The 21,991-nt window shown below is 40.9% G+C and overlaps 3 protein-coding genes and 1 long non-coding RNA gene across 4 annotated transcripts; all 4 read left to right on the forward strand.

Moving 5' to 3' along the window:
- The first annotated feature begins 9 nt into the window (after positions 1-9).
- On the forward strand, positions 10-3,664 carry psmb12 (proteasome 20S subunit beta 12). Its single transcript, XM_023976618.3, has 6 exons — positions 10-100; positions 913-983; positions 1,822-1,953; positions 2,553-2,682; positions 2,780-2,924; positions 3,231-3,664. Exons 1-6 carry the CDS (start codon positions 53-55, stop codon positions 3,356-3,358), a joined length of 654 nt encoding a protein of 217 aa, XP_023832386.1. The 5' UTR covers positions 10-52; the 3' UTR covers positions 3,359-3,664.
- Positions 3,665-4,999: 1,335 nt separating this feature from the next.
- On the forward strand, positions 5,000-9,193 carry LOC112067880 (proteasome subunit beta type-9). Its single transcript, XM_070436369.1, has 7 exons — positions 5,000-5,262; positions 5,417-5,556; positions 5,801-5,868; positions 5,993-6,124; positions 6,395-6,524; positions 8,476-8,617; positions 8,758-9,193. Exons 2-7 carry the CDS (start codon positions 5,503-5,505, stop codon positions 8,883-8,885), a joined length of 654 nt encoding a protein of 217 aa, XP_070292470.1. The 5' UTR covers positions 5,000-5,262; positions 5,417-5,502; the 3' UTR covers positions 8,886-9,193.
- An 844-nt stretch (positions 9,194-10,037) lies between these two features.
- LOC111956236 (antigen peptide transporter 2) lies at positions 10,038-14,512 on the forward strand. Its single transcript, XM_023976697.3, has 11 exons — positions 10,038-10,663; positions 10,750-10,864; positions 11,037-11,167; positions 11,450-11,655; positions 11,862-12,059; positions 12,211-12,339; positions 12,634-12,822; positions 12,937-13,110; positions 13,354-13,513; positions 13,621-13,757; positions 13,916-14,512. The coding sequence occupies exons 1-11, from the start codon at positions 10,129-10,131 to the stop codon at positions 14,120-14,122; spliced, it is 2,181 nt and encodes a 726-aa protein (XP_023832465.1). The 5' UTR covers positions 10,038-10,128; the 3' UTR covers positions 14,123-14,512.
- Positions 14,513-19,872: 5,360 nt separating this feature from the next.
- Positions 19,873-20,473, forward strand: LOC111955625 (uncharacterized). The gene is made up of 2 exons (XR_002876145.3): positions 19,873-20,006; positions 20,138-20,473. It is a non-coding gene; the product is annotated as an uncharacterized lncRNA (long non-coding RNA).
- The last annotated feature ends 1,518 nt before the right edge of the window (positions 20,474-21,991 follow it).

The following is a 21,991-nucleotide window of genomic DNA, read 5'->3' on the forward strand; positions in this document are numbered from 1 at the left end:
AGTATGTAACTAAGGAACGCAGTTTTATCCCCCTTTTTAATCGGTGTTAATAATGGAAAGACACTTAATGGACTCTCAAATCAAAGGCGTTAGCACAGGCGTAAGTACATTGTTTTTGTATATTTTGTATCTGATAATGTTATACATTTTCCTAAATTGAAACAGCTATATACAGTAGCCTACATTTTGGGACCCCTCAGGATTTTAGTTCTAGGTTGCCTTGTTGATTTTGTCATTAATTCATCTCGGTACACTAAAGCTGAAATTCATGTAAAACGTTTATACATTTAACTTAATAATAATAATAACATCATATTTTCTGAAGAACAAAGGGCTGAATTTACTTTCGTTTTCGAGTCATTCATCTGCAACTCAAGCTCAGGGTAGAAATTAACCTACGTACGTACATGCTCCCAAAATCCCAACCACAGCCCATCCATTGACTGTATAGACCAAGGGTGTCAAACTCATTTTGCTCTGGGGGCCGCGTTCAGTTTTTAACAAGGTCGGGAGGGCTGCACTGGAAATTGGTTATATTTCTATTAGTTATAAAAAAGAGGCCTCTAGCCATCGAATTTCCCATGCTCCCTGTATGAAACTGTATGAATGTAAGTCATTCCTACACAGTTTCGATTTGGTTTTAGTCATTTTAAAGTATATTGACTTTTTTAACGCAAACCACCCGGATTGGACCCCCTCGCCTGCTGGATGTTTAACACCCAAGGTATAGACCATATTCATAAGGAGGAAAATTACTTTAGATCAGATATAATAAATGTCATAAATATATGATCATACAAATATATCATTTTTATTATATCTTATATTGTAATTGTATGTTCCCTCTATACCCATCTAACTGATTAAAGATGTATTAGTTATTTTTGATGCTCTGCATGTTATCTCCTACAGACCACCATCTTGGCGGTGACGTTCAATGGAGGGGTTATCATCGGCTCAGATTCCAGGGCGTCCATTGGAGGGTAACATGCTGACCACACCGCTCGTGTTACATGCGCGGCGTTGCTAAATAAATGTACACATACATGTTATTCAATCATTGCATCCAAACTGCTCACAGCGCATCAACAAACGTCTGCGTAGCCAGGCGCTAAAAAGAACTTGGTTCCATTTGTGACGCTTGATCGCTGCAAGTCCCGCCTCTCCCATCTCCTCATTGGTTTTTAGGAGCAATATACCCCACGTGGGTGATTGAAAGATGAACGAGGTCCACACTCCAGTCCAGTTGGTGGTGGTAATGCACCTTAAAGTTGGTTGCCAACTGCCACAAAAAGTCTAAAGAAAAGAAAGAAGACCGAAGGAGGAAAGATTACTAGAAACTAACTCGGTGTACCCTTTATCTGTGGATTAATTGTCGGAGTAGAGGACCTTGTGCATTTCAGGTAAAATAACAACCCAATGTTATATCCCAGGACAAATATGCTAACAACAGCAAGGTAGCCATGAATGTTTAATGCTTTTCAACTGCCCCAAATGAAATAGTTGGTTCAGAATTAGTTTTGATATTTCAACCTGCCTGTCCTGATCGCGTCTGGTGTGGATGAACAAAATCAACATGCGCGCAATGGCTCACGCAGACGCCGGTCTAGTCAGCATGTGAGGAGGATCTTCAACACCTATTAACTCCTAGAACCAGTTAATCATATTGCCCCTCCTTTCCTCTAGACATGTCTTTATGATCAAAATACGTCTGTGACACGCAACATATTAAATAAATCAGCCATCACTTATAGCAATATATACATTGGAATGTGTCACCAGGAGTCTATCTAATGTGTCTCTGTCTCCACTTCCCCACAGGTACTACGTGTCCTCTAAGACCATCAACAAGCTGATCCAGGTCCATGACAGGATATTCTGCTGCATCGCCGGCTCCCTGGCAGACGCTCAGGCCGTCACCAAGGCTGCCAAGTTCCAGATCTCCTTCCACAGGTTATAGACCCACCCTGTCCCTTTCCCTGTCTCTGTCCCTGGCCTTGTCTGGATCTACATAGCTCATTTACATTTACGTCACGTTATCCAGAGCGACTTACAAATTGGGAAGTTCATACATATGCATCCTGGTCCCCCCGTGGGGAATGAACCCACAACCCTGGCGTTGCAAGCGCCATGCTCTACCAACTGAGCCACACGGGACCGCTCATGATGATTGATGTCAAACTAATGAAGCTTGACTGGTGTGTGATTGATTTGTATTATTATCAGCAATAGGGAGACCTCCATTTTAGAGGTGGTCTTAGTAGTAATGTCAGCCTACGTTGACATTTTAGTAATTTAGCAGACACTCTTATCCTGAGCAACTTACAGTAACAATTAGGGTTAAGTGCCATGCTCAAGGGCACATTGACAGATTTTTTTTAACCTAGTCGGCTCGGGGATCAAACCAGCGACCTTTCGGTTACTGGCCCGAAGCTCTTAACCGCTAGTCTACTGCCTCTTGAACTACAATAGACATAGAAACAAACTGTGGAATAATCCTGAAGCTAAATGATGACACCCATGTCTTCTCTGTGTCTGCCCTGTGTGGTAAGTATCCAGATGGAGTCCCCTCCTCTGGTGAAGGCAGCAGCCTCCGTGTTGAAGGAGCTGTGCTACAACAACAAGGAGGAGCTGCAGGCCGGCTTCATCACTGCAGGCTGGGACAGGAAGAAAGGGCCACAGGTGAAGCCCTGGGGCATAACAACAGTCAAACAGACAAATAGAATGGAACACAATAGAATAGAACACACACCATTTCTGACTGTTATCTCACCCGTAGGTTTACACAGTGGCCCTGGGCGGTATGTTACTCAGTCAGCCATTCACCATCGGAGGATCAGGCAGCACATACATCTACGGTTACGCCGACGCCAAATACAAACCTGACATGAGCAAAGAGGAGTGCCTGCAGTTTGCTACAAATGGTAAAAGTTGATTTTCCCTTTAGGCTTCCTTGTTTTATCCGAATGGCACTGTTTTTATACAGGATAAAAGACGTCAGATATTGAATAATATATATATATATTTTTGGAGAACATCTTCCAGTGGAGTGGGACAGGAGAGTGATTGTAGGATGGGTTTGCTATGGCATTATTGGCACTGGAACACAACAGACCTGTTTCCTGAAAATGTGGAAAGATATGGTCTCATACCCATCTCTGCCTGCCGTCTGACCTATTTTCCTCTCTTTCCTCCCTCCCCCTTCTTTTTCTCCTGCTCACCCCACCTAGCTCTTGCCCTGGCTATGGGAAGAGACAATGTCAGCGGGGGTGTGGCACACCTGGTAGTGATCACGGAGGAGGGGGTGGAGCATATTGTCATCCCAGGAGACAAGCTGCCCAAGTTCCACGACGAGTAGTGACACTTTAATCAGCCAATCGAATGTGACACTCTGTGAGATTAATTTGGAACCTTCACCCAACCATTCACTGTTGTTCATACTGTACATGCCGAATTTGGTGTTCATAGGCCTAACTATTCACATCAGTTTTGGGACTGTGGTTAGAAATAAACACTAATGATATCCAAGAGTCCAATGTGAGAATTTTCTCTGCTCCTGCCTATGTGTTTTCTAATCCACACTGTGTTCACTTTGTTCCTGTGCTTTATATATATTTTTATCTAATGACTCTTTATGGAATTAATAAAATCAAAGTAAAATATATCTACACTGCGTGTAAGTGTGTTTGATTAGAAATTTGTCAATCTGACAGTCCCCACTATAATTGATTAGGCTATTTCTGAGGGAATACGCCCCATTTACTTTGAGGCATCATTAGCAATAAATTAGGAAACATCAAATCAAATTGTATTTGTCACAAGTGCCGACCTACAACAGGTGTAGTTGTAGCAGTTTGCGCTGTTCTGTGAAGGGAGTAGTACACAGCGTTGTACGAGATCTTCAGTTTCTTTGCAATTTCTCGCATGGGATAGCCTTCATTTCTCAGAACAAGAATAGACTGACGAGTTTCAGAAGAAAGTTATTTGTTTCTGGCCATTTTGAGCCTGTAATCGAACTCACAAATGCTGATACTCCAGATACTCAACTAGTCTAAAGAAGGCCAGTTTTATTGCTTCTTTAATTAGAACAACAGTTTTCAGCTGTGCTAACATGATTGCAAAAGGGTTTTCTAATGATCAATTAGCCTTTTAAAATTATAAACTTGGATTAGCTAACACAACGTGCCAATAGAACACAGGAGTGGTGGTTGCTGATAATGGGCCTCTACGCTTATGTAGATATTCCATACAAAATCTGCCGTTTCCAGCTACAATAGTCATTTACAACATTAACAATGTCCACACTGTATTTCTGATCAATTTTGTGTTTTTTTAATGGACAAAAAAATGGCTTTTCTTTAAAAAACAAGGACATTTCTAAGTGACCCCAAACTTTCGAACGGTATTGTAGGTAGGGATAAAGTGAGCCTGTTATAACTAAAGCGTATTTAAAACGGTGTTAACATGACAGCAACATACAAATCATAAAAATTAGTAAATATTGGTACAACATAAAACTGTTATATAATGAGTGAGAAAGTTACAGGCGCACAAATACGATACCCCCAATACATGCTAACCTCTCACCATTACAATAACGGGAGGTTCTTTTTTAAATATATTTATGCCTGTAACTTTCTCACTCATCATTATTTACGATTCATTAAAGATTACCCCTAATCATGGTAGCATCCACATTAATGTAGAAGTGTTTAGAAACATATTCTATTCTAATTTACAATAAAAAAAGGACTCCAAAATGACACAATACATTATTTACCATTCCTTTCTATTGGGCACAAAATAATCTGAAACGCATCCAAAACAAACTGCAAATGCATCCAAACATCACGTTTGTAGAGTCACAAGCTTGATGTAGTCATTGCGTGCTAGGAATATGGGATCACACTACTTAATTTTAGACTACTCTACTACACATATAACTTAATCTGTCCCAATTCTTCTGTTCCCCTAAAATGGGGGGACTATGTACAAAAAGTGCTGTAATTTCTAAACGGTTCACCCGATATGGATGAAAATACCTTTACATTTAAACGGACAGTCTACACTTTAACCTCATAGTCATAGTACCATTTAAAATCCAAAGTGTTGAAGTACAGAGCCAAAACAACAACAAAATAGTGTATCTGACCCCATGCTTTTGGAGCTCTGTATGTTTCTTGGGAAATCATTTCAGCCTCTCACTGACAATCTCATTTTCACTTTCATTTTCTTCTGGAAAATGGTGGACCAGACAGAAAGGTATGACGGCTTCTTTCTCAAATATCTTTAATAGTTGATTCTAAATACAAAATTGTAGTTTAATAGCAATCGTTCGCGTATGTCCTAAATGAGGCGTCGTTTGGTTTTAAATTGCATGTTTTCTTTTTCTTTCCATTTCGCGTTGAGTCAATAGGCTTCTCACACACCGTGCWCACTGAACAGGTAWCAACGCGACCAGCCACTTACTATCTATCGTGCGCAAAAATAAAGTGCTTCAAGATGTTAGAAGAATCATCAGAGCCAGGGTGGCTATCTGAAGAAGTKAAAACRGGGGTGAGTATAATTTGATGACATGTATGGAGGTGGAAATGATATCAGCCTATAATGTTGGGGTGTTCATTCTGTTTTTGCTTATTTATTTGTATGAATGTATAAATAAAATATATTGCCTTTTCCAAATGTGAGTCAGTCTCAAAGTGAACTTAGCAGTGTTGAGTCATTCAATTGAGTCATTTAATTATGCCCTCAAGACAGGTTGGAAAGCGCTTCATCAAAATTGTGTCTGTTTTCCTTTCAGACCACCATCATTGCTATTGAGTTTGATGGAGGGGTGGTGCTGGGCTCTGACTCTCGAGTGTCTGCTGGGTAAGTAGCTGTTCCAAGTCTTTGAAAGCCAATCATTTACTATGAACATTCAAAAAGTGATAGTCCTCCCTCAACCCTCTGTTTTTCCTCCATCCATCCTCCCTCTTCTCTCCATCCCTCACAGGGAGACTGTGGTGAACCGGGTGATGAACAAGCTCTCTCTCCTCCATGACAAGATCTACTGCGCCCTGTCAGGCTCGGCTGCGGACGCCCAGACCATCGCTGAGATGGTRAACTACCAGCTGGATGTGCACAGGTATTACCCGTGTTACCCGCTGCATGGCTATTTATTGTGGTCGACAATAGCTCTAGTGCTATGTATAACACATTTGGTTGAGTTAAATGTATGGAAAAGGTTAATAGGCCTTCACTGTGCATTTTCTCATGTTCTCATGTTATTTTTTATTTTTATTTAACCTTTATTTATTTAACTAGGCAATGCGGGATTGCCTTCATACAGTAGATGCAGTTAAATAATTCTGCTATTGAGCTGTGGCTTATGTGACTTGTGACCTCTTTAACTCAGCATTGAGGTTGGAGAGGATCCTCAAGTTCGTTCAGCTGCCACTCTGGTGAAAAACATCTCGTACAAGTACAAAGAAGAGCTGTCAGCGCATCTCATTGTTGCCGGGTGGGACAAGAGAGGAGGGGGACAGGTCAGTCGTTACATAGAAATACCACATCTATAAACACTAGTCCATCTGTATTCATTTCTTTATTGTGTACATTTCGGAAAACATTGTCTTGCATCTTGAACAATTTAAACGGATGCCTGTACTCAGAGAGGTCATTTAATGAATTGAACAATTCTGTAATAGTTTTGAGTGTATGCAATAACTTTTAGTACAATTAGTAGGGGAGAGCCGGGACAAAGTAAACGGGGTGAAAGTAACACCCATTTTCTCAGATGAGACAGGAGCTAGAATCAGATAGTGAAGTCAGCATGTTCCTATGCAGAGGATGAGCTCCCTGCCCCCAAACAAACTGCCCAGTTCCGACCAAGTAAGTCAACAAAAACTGCCCAGTCCGACCAAGTTATCAACAAAAACTGCCCAGTCCGACCAAGTTATCAACAAAACTGCCCAGTCCGACCAAGTTATCAACAAAAACTGCCCAGTCCGACCAAGTTATCAACAAAACTGCCCAGTCCGACCAAGTATCACAAAAAACTGCCCAGTCCGACCAAGTTATCACAAAAACTGCCCAGTCCGACCAATTATCAACAAAAACTGCCCAGTCCGACCAATTAGCAACAAAAACTGCCCAGTCCGACCAAGTTATCAACAAAAACTGCCCAGTCCGACCAAGTTATCAACAAAAAGTGGTTTTGAGCAATGTAAGTATCCGGACGTGTTTTTCGGTTCTAGAGTTTCGTGGCATTTTTTAAGGTTCCAAACATATGTTGTTTTCTTAACCCATTTAGTGTCTAAATGACAACACAGGTTTCATGTAAAATGATAGCTAGTCTTGGTTGTTAGCCTGGGAGACGTTACAGGAGAGATGGGTGGGACGAATGTAACACAATGTTACATGATGACCTGGATTAAAATAAAATAACTTTAAGCACAGGCCATTGTCTCTTCTAGTTCATAATGCTTTTATAATGTTATCAAAATATCAACAAGTGACAATGTTTACAAATTTGATATGACATCATTAGTATTATGCCTTAATCAATTGACTTGATGGATCAGCTTCTCAAAAAGCTTTTATCGACAGGTTAGTGGTTAAAAATATATATCTTTATGATTCTGGGGGTCAATTACCTTGTGTTAAGCCATGGAAATGTGATAAGCATGATGAGTTTTCTGTTTGTGAAGAGAATAAATTGTTTTATTCTATCAAGACTCGAGGAGTGCGTCAGATAAGGACAGCTGGAGATAACCTGATTGGTAGGGCTACGTTTAAAAAAATATATAATTTAAAAATATATATTTTACCTTTATTTAACCAGGTAATCCAGATGGTGATAAACATCTCCTACTACATTCCCATTGAAGTAAGATGAGAAAATGATGGTTAATATCGCTATTATGTGATCCATTACTCCGATTAATATTGTAAGGCAAAATATTGTGGTTGCGCAACATTGCGATGTTGATGCACGGTTGATTTTCATACATTTAGAACTTATAGCATTAATTATTCAAATCAACACGAAAATGTATTTATGGCTGGTAGTACATTTGTTGAAAGTAACGAGCATTACAAATCAGAAACATGGAGATAAGACAGCTATTGTACATTTCTCGCCAGCTGTTACTTCCGTCCCAAGGCTGTGTTACTCCCGCCCCGCCAGCAGGTACAAAAGTAACGTTGCGGTAGTTCTGTTGCCGGTCTATTTCATTTAAATTAATTTACCCTCGAAATTAAATTACAGTTGCTAATGGTAGAGGACATATATAAGTTGAATTGTCATGAAATATGGACTCTCTATCTCTATCGATCTGAGTAATTAGGAAGAGTCCTAAAAGTGTTACTTTAGTCCTGGTTCTCCCCTACATAATCAAACTCACAGTTGTTCACTAGTCTGCATAATATTTTACTTACTTCAGAGTTTGCTAGGTTGCTGTGCTCAAGCATCCCCCTCTCATTGATCCCTCCCAGGTGTACGTGACCCTGAATGGCTTGTTGTCCAGACAACCCTTTGCGGTCGGCGGCTCCGGAAGCGCTTATGTCTATGGGTTTGTTGATGCAGAGTACCGGAAGGCCATGAGCAAAGAGGACTGCCAACAGTTTGTTGTCAACAGTGAGTGACATTGCACTTTTAAAATACTTATATGTGTTGATATATGACCTAAACAGCATGAATTAGAAGCTATTAAGATGTTGTATAATTTTTTATAATATATTCTCCCTCTCTCTCTTTCTTCACCTCTCCTCTCTCAGCACTTTCATTGGCCATGAGTCGAGATGGTTCGAGTGGAGGTGTGGCCTACCTTGTCACCATTGATGAAAAGGGTGCAGAGGAGAAATGCATCCTGGGCAACGAGTTGCCCACTTTTTATGATCAGTGAAAACTGAGTTGTGAAAACTGAAACACTGAAGTTGTCTTAGTTATTGAACAGTGAGTGGACATATGGCCGATTTATGAACAAACAGTATTAAATCTACACAGGATATATAATGTTTGGATTAGGTTATAAATCATGCTGGCACAATGTTAAATATTCTCATCCCCACATCACTACACATACTATGTTTAAATGATTTATAATAGTTAAGCCCTCTGTTGAAGACACTGATTTTATTTTGGGTACCCGAGGACCTCATGCTGGACTGTCTTTGTGTTATTCACAAGTCAATAAACCATCTCTCAATTAAACTTTCTCCGTATGTTTATTTTTTTCAACACCAAAACAACTATTCAAGAAGTATTCTGCCACCATCAAATGTTTTGGTAATTTTTGTTATTATGATTGTGTTTACCGGGATATAAACCATGCACTTGTGAGGCCATGGGAATGTTTGTAGCAAATTGTATTTATTTTAGGTGATGAGTCATCAGTTACCAAGTGGATATGAAGCCAGCAGGTTTAATTTTTTAACTCATTGTAGACTTGTGTTCATTAAAGCTAGCCTATGACAGACCTACATTAGCCTACTTAGGTTCTCCTAGTGAGTGGTTAAGGTCAAATAATAGACAATATATCAGCAATATCAATGGGGTTAATGAGGTCACAGACATGGTCACGTATATTTGTGGACTGTGGGAACTGTTACCTCACATGAACTCCAAAAGGCGCCAAAGCGGGGAGCGCGAACGAGACCACATACACATACTGTATATACACACGCATACACAAAATGGGTTATTCGGTTGTCCCCATAGGATAACCTTTTTTGGTTCCAGGTAGAACTATTTTGGGTTCCATGTAGAACCATCTGTGGAAAGGGATCTACCTGGAACCAAAGGGTTCTCCTATGGGTAGAGCCCTTTTAGGTTATAGATAGCACCTTTTTTTCCGAAGAATGTAGGATAAACCTGTCACCATTAACCACTCGGTTAAGTACACTAGCAATATTATCTGTTATTTATTATGTCACAGTATACAAGCTAAATGGAAAGGTGCACAATATTGTGTAGAATATTTCCCTCTGATTCTGATTAGGGCATATGGGAAATTGAAACTGAAACTAAAACGCTGCCTCTGAAAATATCTGAAAACAGTCCATTCAGTGGACAGGATCTTCATGAATTCGGGGGCTTGCCATCTCTCACCTTTTAATCAATAGGTTATAGATGAACAAAACATTTAGATGACAAAAATGATGGTTAGAACGTGCGCGTTCGCTATGGCTGTAGGTCTATGCATTGACATAACCACATTGGCTTTCGGCGCATCTATTTCCAAAACTGGACCAAGAACTTTTGATACTTTCGGAAATGTGGTGCGTCTCTGGGTTGTAGCGGGGATTCGGTTAGTTCTACTACTCGGTTTATCACTACTCACACTAGGATCTATAAAACCCGTATTCAAGCGCTGGTTAGCGGTGCACTGTTTCCTTGCCCCGGTCTATGAGACAGGGCGACTTATGCTGTATGGAAGTTCACCGGAGCGCGCGTATGGATCTTTGGGTCTGGGGAGTCCAAGTTTGTGGCTATTGTGTACCGTGGCAGCAGCTGCAGCAGCCTTATTTTGGGAGACAACTTTCCCTGACAGCAATGGAGAAAGTAACGGGAAACAGAAGACGCAGAAGGCACGAGTGCTGTTCATGAGAGTCCTCATCTTCTACAGACCTGACACCCTCCTTTTGGTTGGGGCATTTATATTCCTGTCACTGGCTGTCCTCTGTAAGTATTTCATTGTTGTTTAGAAAAAAGTAGTATTATATGATGATGATGATGTTGATGATGATAGTGGTGGTGTGTGTTTTCAGGTGAGATGTTCATCCCATTCTACACTGGAAAGGTGATTGACATCTTGGGTACCCAGTACAAGTGGAATAACTTTCTCACAGCTATCATCCTCATGGGGCTTTACTCTTTGGGAAGGTAAGTTGATACAACAGTATATACAGTCTCCTGTCAATATCGCACATTCCACATTGTGGGTTGTATTGTTTAAAAATGTTGGTGATTGAAGACACCGACCTCTCTGCTGCAATGTGAACATCAGATTGATTATTCCAACACACCTGCAGTTTATGGTGTCTGTTTGTTGCAGCTCTTTCAGTGCAGGCTGTCGTGGAGGCCTCTTCATGTGTGCTATCAACAGCTTCACCTGCAGAATGAAAGTGAAGCTGTTTGGGGCCTTGGTGAAGCAGGAGATCGGCTTCTTTGAGACCATCAAGACAGGTAGAGACACGTTAATAATTCCAAACATCCTATGGTGGTGACCCGAAAGTATGATCAGCGTGCAATCTGTTGTCTTACTGGATCAAGTGGCAACCTTGTTTGCTTATGACGTTACTACTGTAGCTAAATTGCACATTCTATGGAACTTTCTTTGTCATTCAATGGACTGTCCTCTGATGCGTGGCAGAATATCTCTTGAACACACTGCCAGTTTGTTCTTCTCTGCTCCTTGGTTATTCGACGACGTTACAACAATTTACTTTCACCTCTGAACTGTCGTAGGTGACATCACGTCCCGGCTGTCCACAGACACCACCCTGATGGGCCGGGCGGTGGCCCTAAATGTCAACGTCCTACTGAGGACCCTCATTAAGACCCTGGGTATGCTGTCGCTCATGATGAGCCTGTCCTGGAAGCTCACTCTGCTCATGCTGATGGAGACGCCCATCACCGGCCTGTTGCAAAGTGTCCATGACAACTATTACCAGGTATAGTACAGTCGTTTGTATCCAGAACAGAAGGTCCGGAAATTATCTATTGGTGCCTGCAGACCCTGAAATTATTAGCTGAAATTGTTATTAAAAAAATGTTTTGGTGTGAAAATACAGTACATTAGATGGTGACTGCTAAATGTACTGGGTAACCTTACAAAATAGAGTCCAGTAAATGTTATTGAGGATTGACTGTTCCTCAGAGGCTCTCTAAGGAGGTGCAGGACTCTATAGCCAGGGCGAACGAGGCAGCGGGGGAAACAGTTGGCGGAATCCGGACCGTCCGAAGCTTCAAAACTGAGCAGCATGAGGCTGGTCGCTATAACGACAGGTTGATGGACACCCACAATCTCAAGACCAGGCGGGACACCGTCAGGGCAGTCTACCTGCTCCTGAGAAGAGTGAGTATGCAGGGATCACTCCCTGTCCCCCTTATACTCAGGATACTTCAATTATTTTTATTTGATTAGGAATAAGGCAAACTGCCTGTCACCATTTCTTATGATCTTCTGTGCACATACTCATCACATTCTGTGTGTTTGTGTGTTACAGCTAACAGCAGTGGTAATGCAGGTGGCCATGCTGTACTATGGCAGACTGTTTATCCAGCGAGGTCAGATGAGCACTGGGAACCTGGTCTCTTTCATCCTCTACCAGTCTGACCTGGCAGACAATATCAGGGTACACTAATGCTACTTTATCTATGTGTCTCAGCCCCAGCGAGGCAAATGTCTTATCAACAACCGTTAACGTTCCATCGACCATTTAGAGGTGAAGAAATATTACAAGTTTAATGGCAATGCATTTATTACTAAGTACATCATGTAAAAGTTGCTATAGAGATGAGAAATATCAATGTTAGGGAATACAAAACACATATTTTTAATAGTGTAGAAACTGTTAGTCCAAAGACCAACATGTATTGAGTTACGATGACACAATTATGTACAATAAATCTTCCCTCTGCCCTCTCAGACTTTGATTTACATTTTTGGCGACATGCTGAATTCAGTGGGGGCAGCTGGTAAGGTGTTTGAGTACCTGGACAGAGAGCCCCAGGTCAGCACCAAGGGGAAACTCCAACCAGAGACCTTGACTGGACACGTCCAGTTCCACAACCTCTCCTTCTCCTACCCCACCCGCCAGGAACGCAAAGTACTGCAGGTAAAGCTTGCCTGGGAGGAAGTTAAACACGAGGGAGTTTCGTCATCACCACATTTTTGCATTTCCTTGTGCCATTGCTGAGGTAGTGTGTCATTGGCTCTCTGCTTGTGTTAGGGCTTCTCTCTGGAGCTGAGGCCGGGTCAGCTGACTGCTCTGGTGGGGCCGTCAGGAGGGGGGAAGAGCACCTGTGTCAGTCTGCTGGAGAGGTTCTACCAGCCTCAGCAGGGAGAGATCCTATTGGATGGACTGCCACTGCAGAGTTACCAGCACCACTACCTACACAGGAAGGTAATGTCGACAGCTACCAGAACCACTACCAACACACCTGCACAGCAAAGTAACACAGTTACTCTTACACAGATATTGGCATTTTTACATGTCTAGAGAGCACAGGAAGATAACTGTAGTATGCCACATTGTTTACCAACATCATTCCCTATTAGAAATCTTTGCAGAAGAAGAAACATTGTATAAACTTTGATGGGCTGATTGGTGATACGTTTTTCCCTGCTTGGGATTTCCCTTTACCAGATAGCCATGGTAGGCCAGGAGCCAGTTCTGTTCTCTGGGTCCGTCAAGGACAACATTGCCTACGGCCTGGCAGACTGCTCTCTGGCGAGGGTACAGGAAGCTGCTCGGAGAGCCAATGCCCACAGCTTCATCAGCCAACTGGAGAAGGGTTACGATACAGGTACACTGGCCCGTGATCAATGACAAATAGGAATATTATATATATCGCTGCTGGATGATCACAAGGACGGACTTGATAAATTTACTGTCTGTCTGTCCATCTATTAGATGTAGGAGAGCGGGGTGGTCAGCTGTCCGGCGGTGAGAAGCAGCGTATCGCCATCGCCAGAGCTCTGATCAGAGAGCCACAGGTCCTCATCCTGGACGAGGTCACCAGCGCACTGGACACGGAGAGCGAACACATGGTACGGCATCCCTCACATGAACCATATAGCTTTAGCCTTCCATCGTTCATACTCTCTATATGGTTAGTGCTAGTAGTTTTACATACGTACTACCTATGACATTCTCAATAGGGTTAGCGCTAGTTAGCGGTTTCACATATCTGTTATCGCTGTCTCAGGTCCAGGAGGCCCTGGCTAGCTGCCCCTCCCAGACGCTGCTGGTGATCGCTCACAGGCTGAAGACCATCGAGATGGCAGATCAGATCATTCTGATTGACCGGGGGACCGTCCAGGAGCAGGGCACTCACCAGGAGTTGATGGACAGGAAGGGGAGCTACTACAAACTAAGAGAGAGACTGTTCACGGAAGACGACATGTCCCATTGACAAAACAATGCTACTGTTTGAACTGTAAATAGTGATGTCATTTTCTCACTCTCTCTCTGACCAATACTCACTACCTCCTAATATACTGTAAACCACATGTACATCACAAATTCATGTAAATATTGAATATAGTTAGATTTGGGGGGTTTTCGTAAGAGATGGACACTTCTGTTGGTGACATTTTGTTATCTCGTATGAGTGGTTTTGATTTGATTTTATTGTATTGTATTCTTCCTATTCTATTTCTTAATGTTTGAATAATACATAGAGGGGCAGTGAGTGACCCATGTTCTAAAAACATTTATGATCTTCTGGAGCAAAAGTCTATTACGTTGCCTACCCAAGAGAATAAATAATCTATTAAACATTTAAATCTTTTGCTAAACCACAGCATTTTATCTGACGCTTGTTTTACATTTCCTGTACACACCCATTGTTGTGAATGCTGTTGTCTAAGTGTTTTATCGGTGTGACAGACTTGTCTGCAGCCATTTTTGTGGTGAAGTGTAGCCTAAGCAATGTTTGCCGGTATTTTTATTGTGCATGAGCTTTTGTCTTACTTTTTAGTGTTGTCTGGTCCACTTGAGTGTGTACATGAGCACATTTGATTCTGGTACGGAATAATTGTTATTTTATCACACAGAGCACTAAGTCTTGGAAAGTCCCTGGAGGACCGTCCCTTGTTCTTTGCCAATGTTTTTGGCAGTTTGCCTGTCTGCACTACGGCTAAGCCACAACAAAATGTCAGTGCTCCAACACCCCCTACCGGAGAACAATAACACATAGACACAGACCTCAGGAGAGATACTGGCACCCATTTTAATGACCAGATCTGACTAGTGCACATCACCATGAAAAGGCGGCAGTCGACTGTCATACAAATATTGAGCGTTTCTTTTTGAGAATCCTTAACACTGATCAGGGAAAAAAACACTGCTACAATGTGTCTTGCAGGTGTTATGAAGTATTCACTTGGTCAGTGTCTTGTGAGTTTTCTGCTCACCTTTACTGTTTGTGCATCTGCAGCACTGGTGCAGACATACGTCATCTAGTCATCCAAATCATCAACTTAATCAAAGTAGTGATAAGAAGTACCGGAGTTTGTTTATTTTGGGGCTGCTATGATTTGAGCTCAGGACATTTGTGAGATAAGTGTCATGTGGCAACATTCATCAACTCAATTATTTTCTCAGTAGAAGTTTGCATTGTCAGTTAAACACATACAGGTTATTTTCCTGTCCCTTTAGGTTGGTGACATATCAACAACAATCCACCTACCCACTGCCAACGGATACCAACAAGAAGGAAGGGAGGGCGAGCACAAAGGGGGATATACCAGCGGCCATCTCATCTCAAGACCTGGCATCACAAAATGGCTGACAATAACTTGATCTGTCTGGGTGAAGCGCCAATTGTGTAACCACTCCATGCCGAATAGGTTGGCTTGCAATCACACCACGTTGCAAGTCCTTTCTGCCGTTGCTTTCACTTTCATTTCAGTATACTTTACCAAGCAAAACAAGCCAACGCCAAACCCTGGGTCTTGTGACTGCTATTGAGTCTTTGATACTCAATGCTGCTGTTAAACAAGGACGCTGGCTGACGTATTCTATTTTACTCAAATCTGTGCCACTCCATTTAGTACAGTATATGTTACTTTACGTTAGGTAACATTACATTGGCCTACCAATGTAGTAGCTTTCATACAATATAAAACAATTGTAGGACGTATAGTATCCTACGTCTGGCTTGCATTTGACCTGTTTAGTATGATATATTACGTTCAACAGCTTTAGTATTGTATGCTACGTTATGTTAGTGGTGAAGGTTAGGAGTTATGTTAAAAGGTTAGGGGAAGGGTTAGCGAACATGCTAAGTAGTTGCAAAGTAGCTAAAAAGTAGTAAGTAGTTGCAAAAGTTGACCGTGAGGAGATTTGAACAAGCAACCTTTGGGTTGTTCGACTTTCGCATGTCACCAACTTCATTTCGTTTTTGCCTTAAGTAACATACTGTCCATACCAAACGTAGCATATCATACTAATTTGAGTGTCCCAAATTTACATTTGCTATGTTATGTCTAGTCAATGTTATGTAACCTAACGTAAAGTAACATATCATACAAAATGGAATGTTTTGCTCTGAGACCAAGTTGGGACACCTAATCTTGGTTGTAATAAACAATAGGTTGCATTAGATTACATGTCCAAAATTATTGTATGCCCCTCAAAAATGGGAAAATTATATTATTTTATACTAACACAATTGCTCAGAGAAATAGATTTTGTTTAACAACAAATATTATTTCCTTCTTAAAAAGATAGTGGTCAAAATTATTGCCGCCCCTATTTTCAATACCTTTCAATACCTCACCTTGCAAGGACAACAGCACTGAGCCTTTTTCAAAAATGTTTTATGGGAATGGAGAACACACTGGGAGGGATCTTAGACCATACCTCCGTACAGAATCTTTCCAGATCCTTCACCACCTTCGTCTGGGTTTATGGACTGCCCTCTTTAATTCAAACAACAGGTTTTCAATGGGGTTGAAGTCCGGAGACTGAGACGGCCATTTTGTTCATGTTGATTTTGTTGTCAATTAAACATTTAAAGGTCCAGGCTATCTGCCCCTTCCAGACCCTGCTGGTGATTGCTCACAAGCTGAAGAGGGTGGATCAGATCATTCTGATTGATCAGGGGACTGTCCAGGAGCAGGGCACTCACCAGGAGTTGATGGACAGGAAGGGGAGCTACTACAAACTAAGAGAGAGACTGTTCACGGAAGACGACATGTTCCCAATTGACAAACAATGCTACTGTTTTAACTGTAAATAGTGATGTCATTACTCACTCTCACTCTGACCAATACTCACTACCTCCTAATATACTGTAAATCACATACACATCAGGACAGTGACATGTATAAAGCCAAATTGATGTAAATATTGAATGTAGTTCGAGATCGCAAGTTGCCTAGTGGTTAGAGAGTTGAGCCAGTTAGCGAAAGGTCTTGGCTCAAAATAACCGACCTAACAAGCTGAAAAAAATATGTCAATGTACCCAATTACTACTGTAAGTCGCTCTGAATAAGATGTCTACTAAATGTAAGATACTTTTACATCAGTGATGGAACGTAATTTTTTTTTGGTATGAGTTGTTTTGATTTCGATGTATTGCATTGTACTGTATTCTCTTCCTTCCCTTCTATTTTTGAAGTGCCCACGCTTTCTATTGTTCTTCTGTGACCCCAGTTGACTGTAAAACCATTTATGGAGCAAAGGTCTATCATGTTACCTATCCAAGAGAAAGAACTATTGTAGTGATTCTGCAATTGTGTAACCACTCCCTGCCAAATCTGATGCTATGTATTGGCTATTGAGAGGCTTTGAAGGCACTCCCCAGTAAGAGCAGTCCTCCAACAAATGGAATTCTGCAGTATTTCAATGAAATGTTTCAAMGACAAAATGACTTAAGTAATGTATTTAAGTATGTTTGTTGTTGTAGTGGGAAAGTAACATTAGTAATCCCTGAAAATGATACTTTAAGGAAGCTGACTTTAAGCTTCTGGGGCTCGTAGAGTGTTTGTGAGAGTCTCGTCTTTCCATTGAGGGGTCATAATAGTTTGTTGTACCTGCAGCAGCCACATTTGCCAAAGTCTATTTCAGTAACCAAGATAACTGAAAAGGGTTTCCAATGTATGATTCTATCATGATKTCATATGATATAGTGGATCCCCCCTCCCAGGGAAGCAGTGCTCCACAYGAATGAATGAAATTCTACAATATTTCAATAAAATGTTTCAAGGACAAAATTACATGTATTTAAGTATTTTWGTTGTGGTAGMYACAGTAACATTAGTAATTCCTAAAAATGATACTTTTTATATATTTTTTATTTTATKATTTTTATGTTTAGCTCATATAATATAATTTAAAATTATGCATGAAGGCATCTGTAATAGAATYCATGTGGCAAAAATAAATGTGAACATTAATACATACATTTCTATAGATTCAAAAAAAAWATGTTTACGATAGTGGGAGAATGCCAAGATGGAGGCACGGTGGCTTCAACACATRGCCCCCTATCAGTCATCTAGTGTATATATAAAATATTGGTTTGCGCCCCACAGYSGTACAATATCTCAGCACACTGCCCCCACCACATGATTTCAAATAATTTAAACTCAGATCTGGAATTAGGTCACTAATGTGGGTGACGGGAATTGGAGGGAACTGGCACAATAACAAAATTGAGGACAATCACAAGGGATAGTCAACTGCTGTGTTGGCTACTCAACTGCTGTGTTGGCTACATGCAAGAATGGTTTGGCTTCAGAAGTTTCCGTAGTTGGCGGTTTCCTTACTTACTGGCTCATCAGAACCTGATCCTCCCTAGTTTGCCTAGTAACTGATTATGTATTGGCAGTCAAATCATAGTTGGGAACTTTCAAAATTACTGCAAGGAGTTAAGAGAATTGAGGTATAAAATTATGGTTACTGATACCCTTGGGATGTCCCTACCATAAACTCTAATCCTAACCTTAKCCCCTASCCTTACCCTAAACCTTAACCAGGACCCTTACCTAACCCTACCWTAACTCTTACCTTACCCGTTTTAAATGTCAACTTCAATGGGGTGACTTCAGAGTTGGAACATCTCAAGAATCCCACTTAGACATTTGCCAGAAAATAATGGTTATAAGGCACTAATAGATGGCCTTTGCTGCTGTCGAGTCAGTGGATGAAATTGGAGTTAGGCAAACAACCACATTATTGGCCAAATTTGGTTACTTTTTGTGACACAAATTCTAAAATAGAAACCCCATTTTATTTAACAGAAAACACATTTTATATCATAGAAAACACATTTCACATTTTGAAATGGTGAAGACGTACAGGGCTTTGTGGTCTGTGGGGAAAMTACAGGAAGCCACAGGTGAAGAGAGGAAAGGCGAGGCAGTACCGATGTGYCTATTATCTTAGGTCACACACATTCCTCATGGCAGCTTTCAAAATAACTCATTGTTGACTTGAAGACTCACAGGGTGAGCTACACTCTTATTTAGATTGATGGGGCAGCGGTAGAGACTGTAGATAGTTTCAAATGCCTGTATATTCAGATCTCTGTGTAGGCCTATAGTTACTCTATGCATACCAAGGGACGAATGAGCTGAATATCCAACTCCTCCTGTAAATGTGTTTATCTTGATGCCATATTAGATGATGTATATATCTTTTGCATCCTATATTTTTCAATTCTCCCCCAACCCCCATTTTATTTAAGGATATACAAGCTGAGGAACTAAGAGAGGATGTCAGTATCTGCTGCTTCTAAGCTCCTTGCCAACATGGTGGTCTCCATGGGCACAATGATATGTGGCTGTGACAAGTAGGCAAGTTAAAGTTAGGCCCTTCAGGTTGCTTGGTTTGTGTATCTCACTGTTAGAATAGATTGTCTAGTCTAGTCTTTTATTAACAAATGATCAATGATATAGTCAATCATTTGATAATGTCAATATTCAATAGTATCATCAGTCAGATGMGTTTGTTTTGTATACGGTTTGACTATGAAGTTTTCTCTTTTAGTGGGTAATTAACAAACACTCATTAGTTGAAATTGTATTGTCAGCCTGCTACTAAAAGACATTCATGATTATTATTATTGTTATTATGATTACAGGGTCCTGGGCTGTATTACGTTGATGACAATGGTCTGAGACTGTGTGGAAACATGTTCTCCACTGGGTCTGGTAACACCTATGCCTATGGTGTGATGGACAGCGGCTACCGTTATGACTTGTCTGTTCCAGAAGCCTATGATTTGGCACAGAGGGCCATATTTCATGCTACACACAGAGATGCTTACTCTGGGGGAACAGTCAACAGTAAGTCTGAGCTTGTTACCTGGTTTATAATGGTGGTGATGGTGGTGTGTGTGTGTGTGTGTGTGTGTGTGTGTGTGTGTGTGTGTGTGTGTGTGTGTGTGTGTGTTTGACTTTGTCTTTGTTCTTTGCAGTGTATCACATGAGAGAGACTGGTTGGATTAAAGTTTCTCAAGAGGATGTTGGCGACCTGTACCACCGCTTTTCCAATGAGAAGAAGTGAATCTGGCCCATTCTAACTATATTCACAGTCACATCAATACCATACAATACATCATGAACATAGTCAAATAAGTATGTAAAATAATAAGGATCATGGAGCCATGACCTTCTCTCAGGCAACATATGGCAGTCAATGTCTTCAATAAAATACTTTTTTTTAGAGAACTGTCATAGGAATTTTTTATTGTGGTTATGTGTATAAGACAATTATTTTCTTTCAAATATTGAAATAAATAAAATCTTTCAAATTGTCTTTCAAATACATGTTCACATTTAGAATACATTTTCTTCTGGCACAGAACTTAATATAATTTTTTAAATAATAAACTCTTTGGCACTTACAGATATTTGGAAAAAACAGGGCTGACATGACATTTTTGTTCCTCCATAGGTCTAATAACCTTTTCATACTACTGAGCTGAACCAAACCGAGCTGAACTGTGCTGGCCTAGTTATGCATCTGGTTACGCATCCAACATAGATGCTGGAACCGTTCTGAAAAGGACAATGTGAAAAGAAAATATCTGAGCCTATACAGTTCATGTCGGCATGATAGTATGAAAAGGGTACGTGACACAGGCAAAGCCATACATTTATGAGAACTGATGTTATGGTTCTGATATAGTATATGTACCTATTCTGTAATCTACTAGCATTGTATGTTTATCCAAGATCCTGTGGCGTACACCAGTGTCCTGGTTTTCATTGCATATTGGAATCTGGCATGAGCAATAAGAAGAACATGGACACTAGTTAAGCAGGATGGACAGATACTGGAGATAAGGAATCGGCTATTAATTATTACAGTAAACTAATAGATCAGACAGAAGTGAGTAAAGACTCCCAAGACTCAGCTGCTGTTCATGTCAGATAAAGCCTCTCCTTTTTCTAATGTTTTCTTTACATTCCTCAAAATACTCCTCAGTGTCCCTATCCAGTTTTTGGGAGGATTTTGTATTTGTTTATTTCTTTGCTTTATTATTATTGAATACATTTCTGGGGTCTCCAGTGTTTTCAGAGTAAACTGAGTTCTTGAGCTGAGATGGACATTTCCATCCTCATTTCAATCTACCTGGCAGTGCCATCGTGTGATTGTCTGGCATCAATCCCCTTGCCTACTGGGGAGAGGAAGGCAGCCATATCAAAAATACTCACATTAAAATATGAAGGAAATCGGAAGCTTTTAATGTTATCTAATAAATAAAGTTGAATGGTTGAGTGTCATGTAAATGCATCATAATGTAGAAACTTCAACCATAGAGACATACCATTCTATATCTATGGGCACTAATCTCTAAATAAATGGCTCTTGAGGCAACCAAATCTCATTTACGGCACGCAAGAGTTAGAGGCGGGTCTGGTCCACACTATATTATGGTCCGGGATTAATGTTTCTTATTTTACCACACAGAAAGTCCCTAGAGGCCCGTCCCTTGTTCTTTGTCTATGTTTTTGGCAGTCTGCCTGGCTGCACCACTGCTAAAGCCACAAGACATCAGTACTCCACCTCCCCCTACCGGAGAACATTAACCTATCGATATAGACCTTAGGTGATACTGGCAACCATTTTATGACCAGATCTGCGACTAGTACACATCACCACGAAATGGCCGCGGTCGAGTCTCATACAAATATTGAGCATTTCCTTTTGAGAATCCTTAACACTGATCTGGAAAACACTTTGTGCATTTACCTTGCAGGTGTTTTGAAGTATTCACTTGGTCAGTGTCTTGTGAGTTTTCTGCTCACCTTTACTGTTTGTGCAT

The sequence above is a fragment of the Salvelinus sp. IW2-2015 genome, linkage group LG31 (genome assembly GCF_002910315.2).
Source record: "Salvelinus sp. IW2-2015 linkage group LG31, ASM291031v2, whole genome shotgun sequence".
Lineage (NCBI taxonomy): Eukaryota > Metazoa > Chordata > Actinopteri > Salmoniformes > Salmonidae > Salvelinus > Salvelinus sp. IW2-2015.

Coding starts and splice junctions, on each gene's coding strand:
- LOC111956236 (XM_023976697.3), top strand. CDS start 10,129: ATGACAAAAATGATGGTTAGAACGTGCGCGTTCGCTATGGCTGTAGGT. Junction 13,514..13,620: donor GGAGAAGGGTTACGATACAG/GTACACTGGCCC, acceptor TCCATCTATTAG/ATGTAGGAGAGCGGGGTGGT. Junction 13,758..13,915: donor ACACGGAGAGCGAACACATG/GTACGGCATCCC, acceptor TCGCTGTCTCAG/GTCCAGGAGGCCCTGGCTAG.
- psmb12 (XM_023976618.3), top strand. CDS start 53: ATGGAAAGACACTTAATGGACTCTCAAATCAAAGGCGTTAGCACAGGC. Junction 101..912: donor TCAAAGGCGTTAGCACAGGC/GTAAGTACATTG, acceptor TATCTCCTACAG/ACCACCATCTTGGCGGTGAC. Junction 2,925..3,230: donor CCTGCAGTTTGCTACAAATG/GTAAAAGTTGAT, acceptor CACCCCACCTAG/CTCTTGCCCTGGCTATGGGA.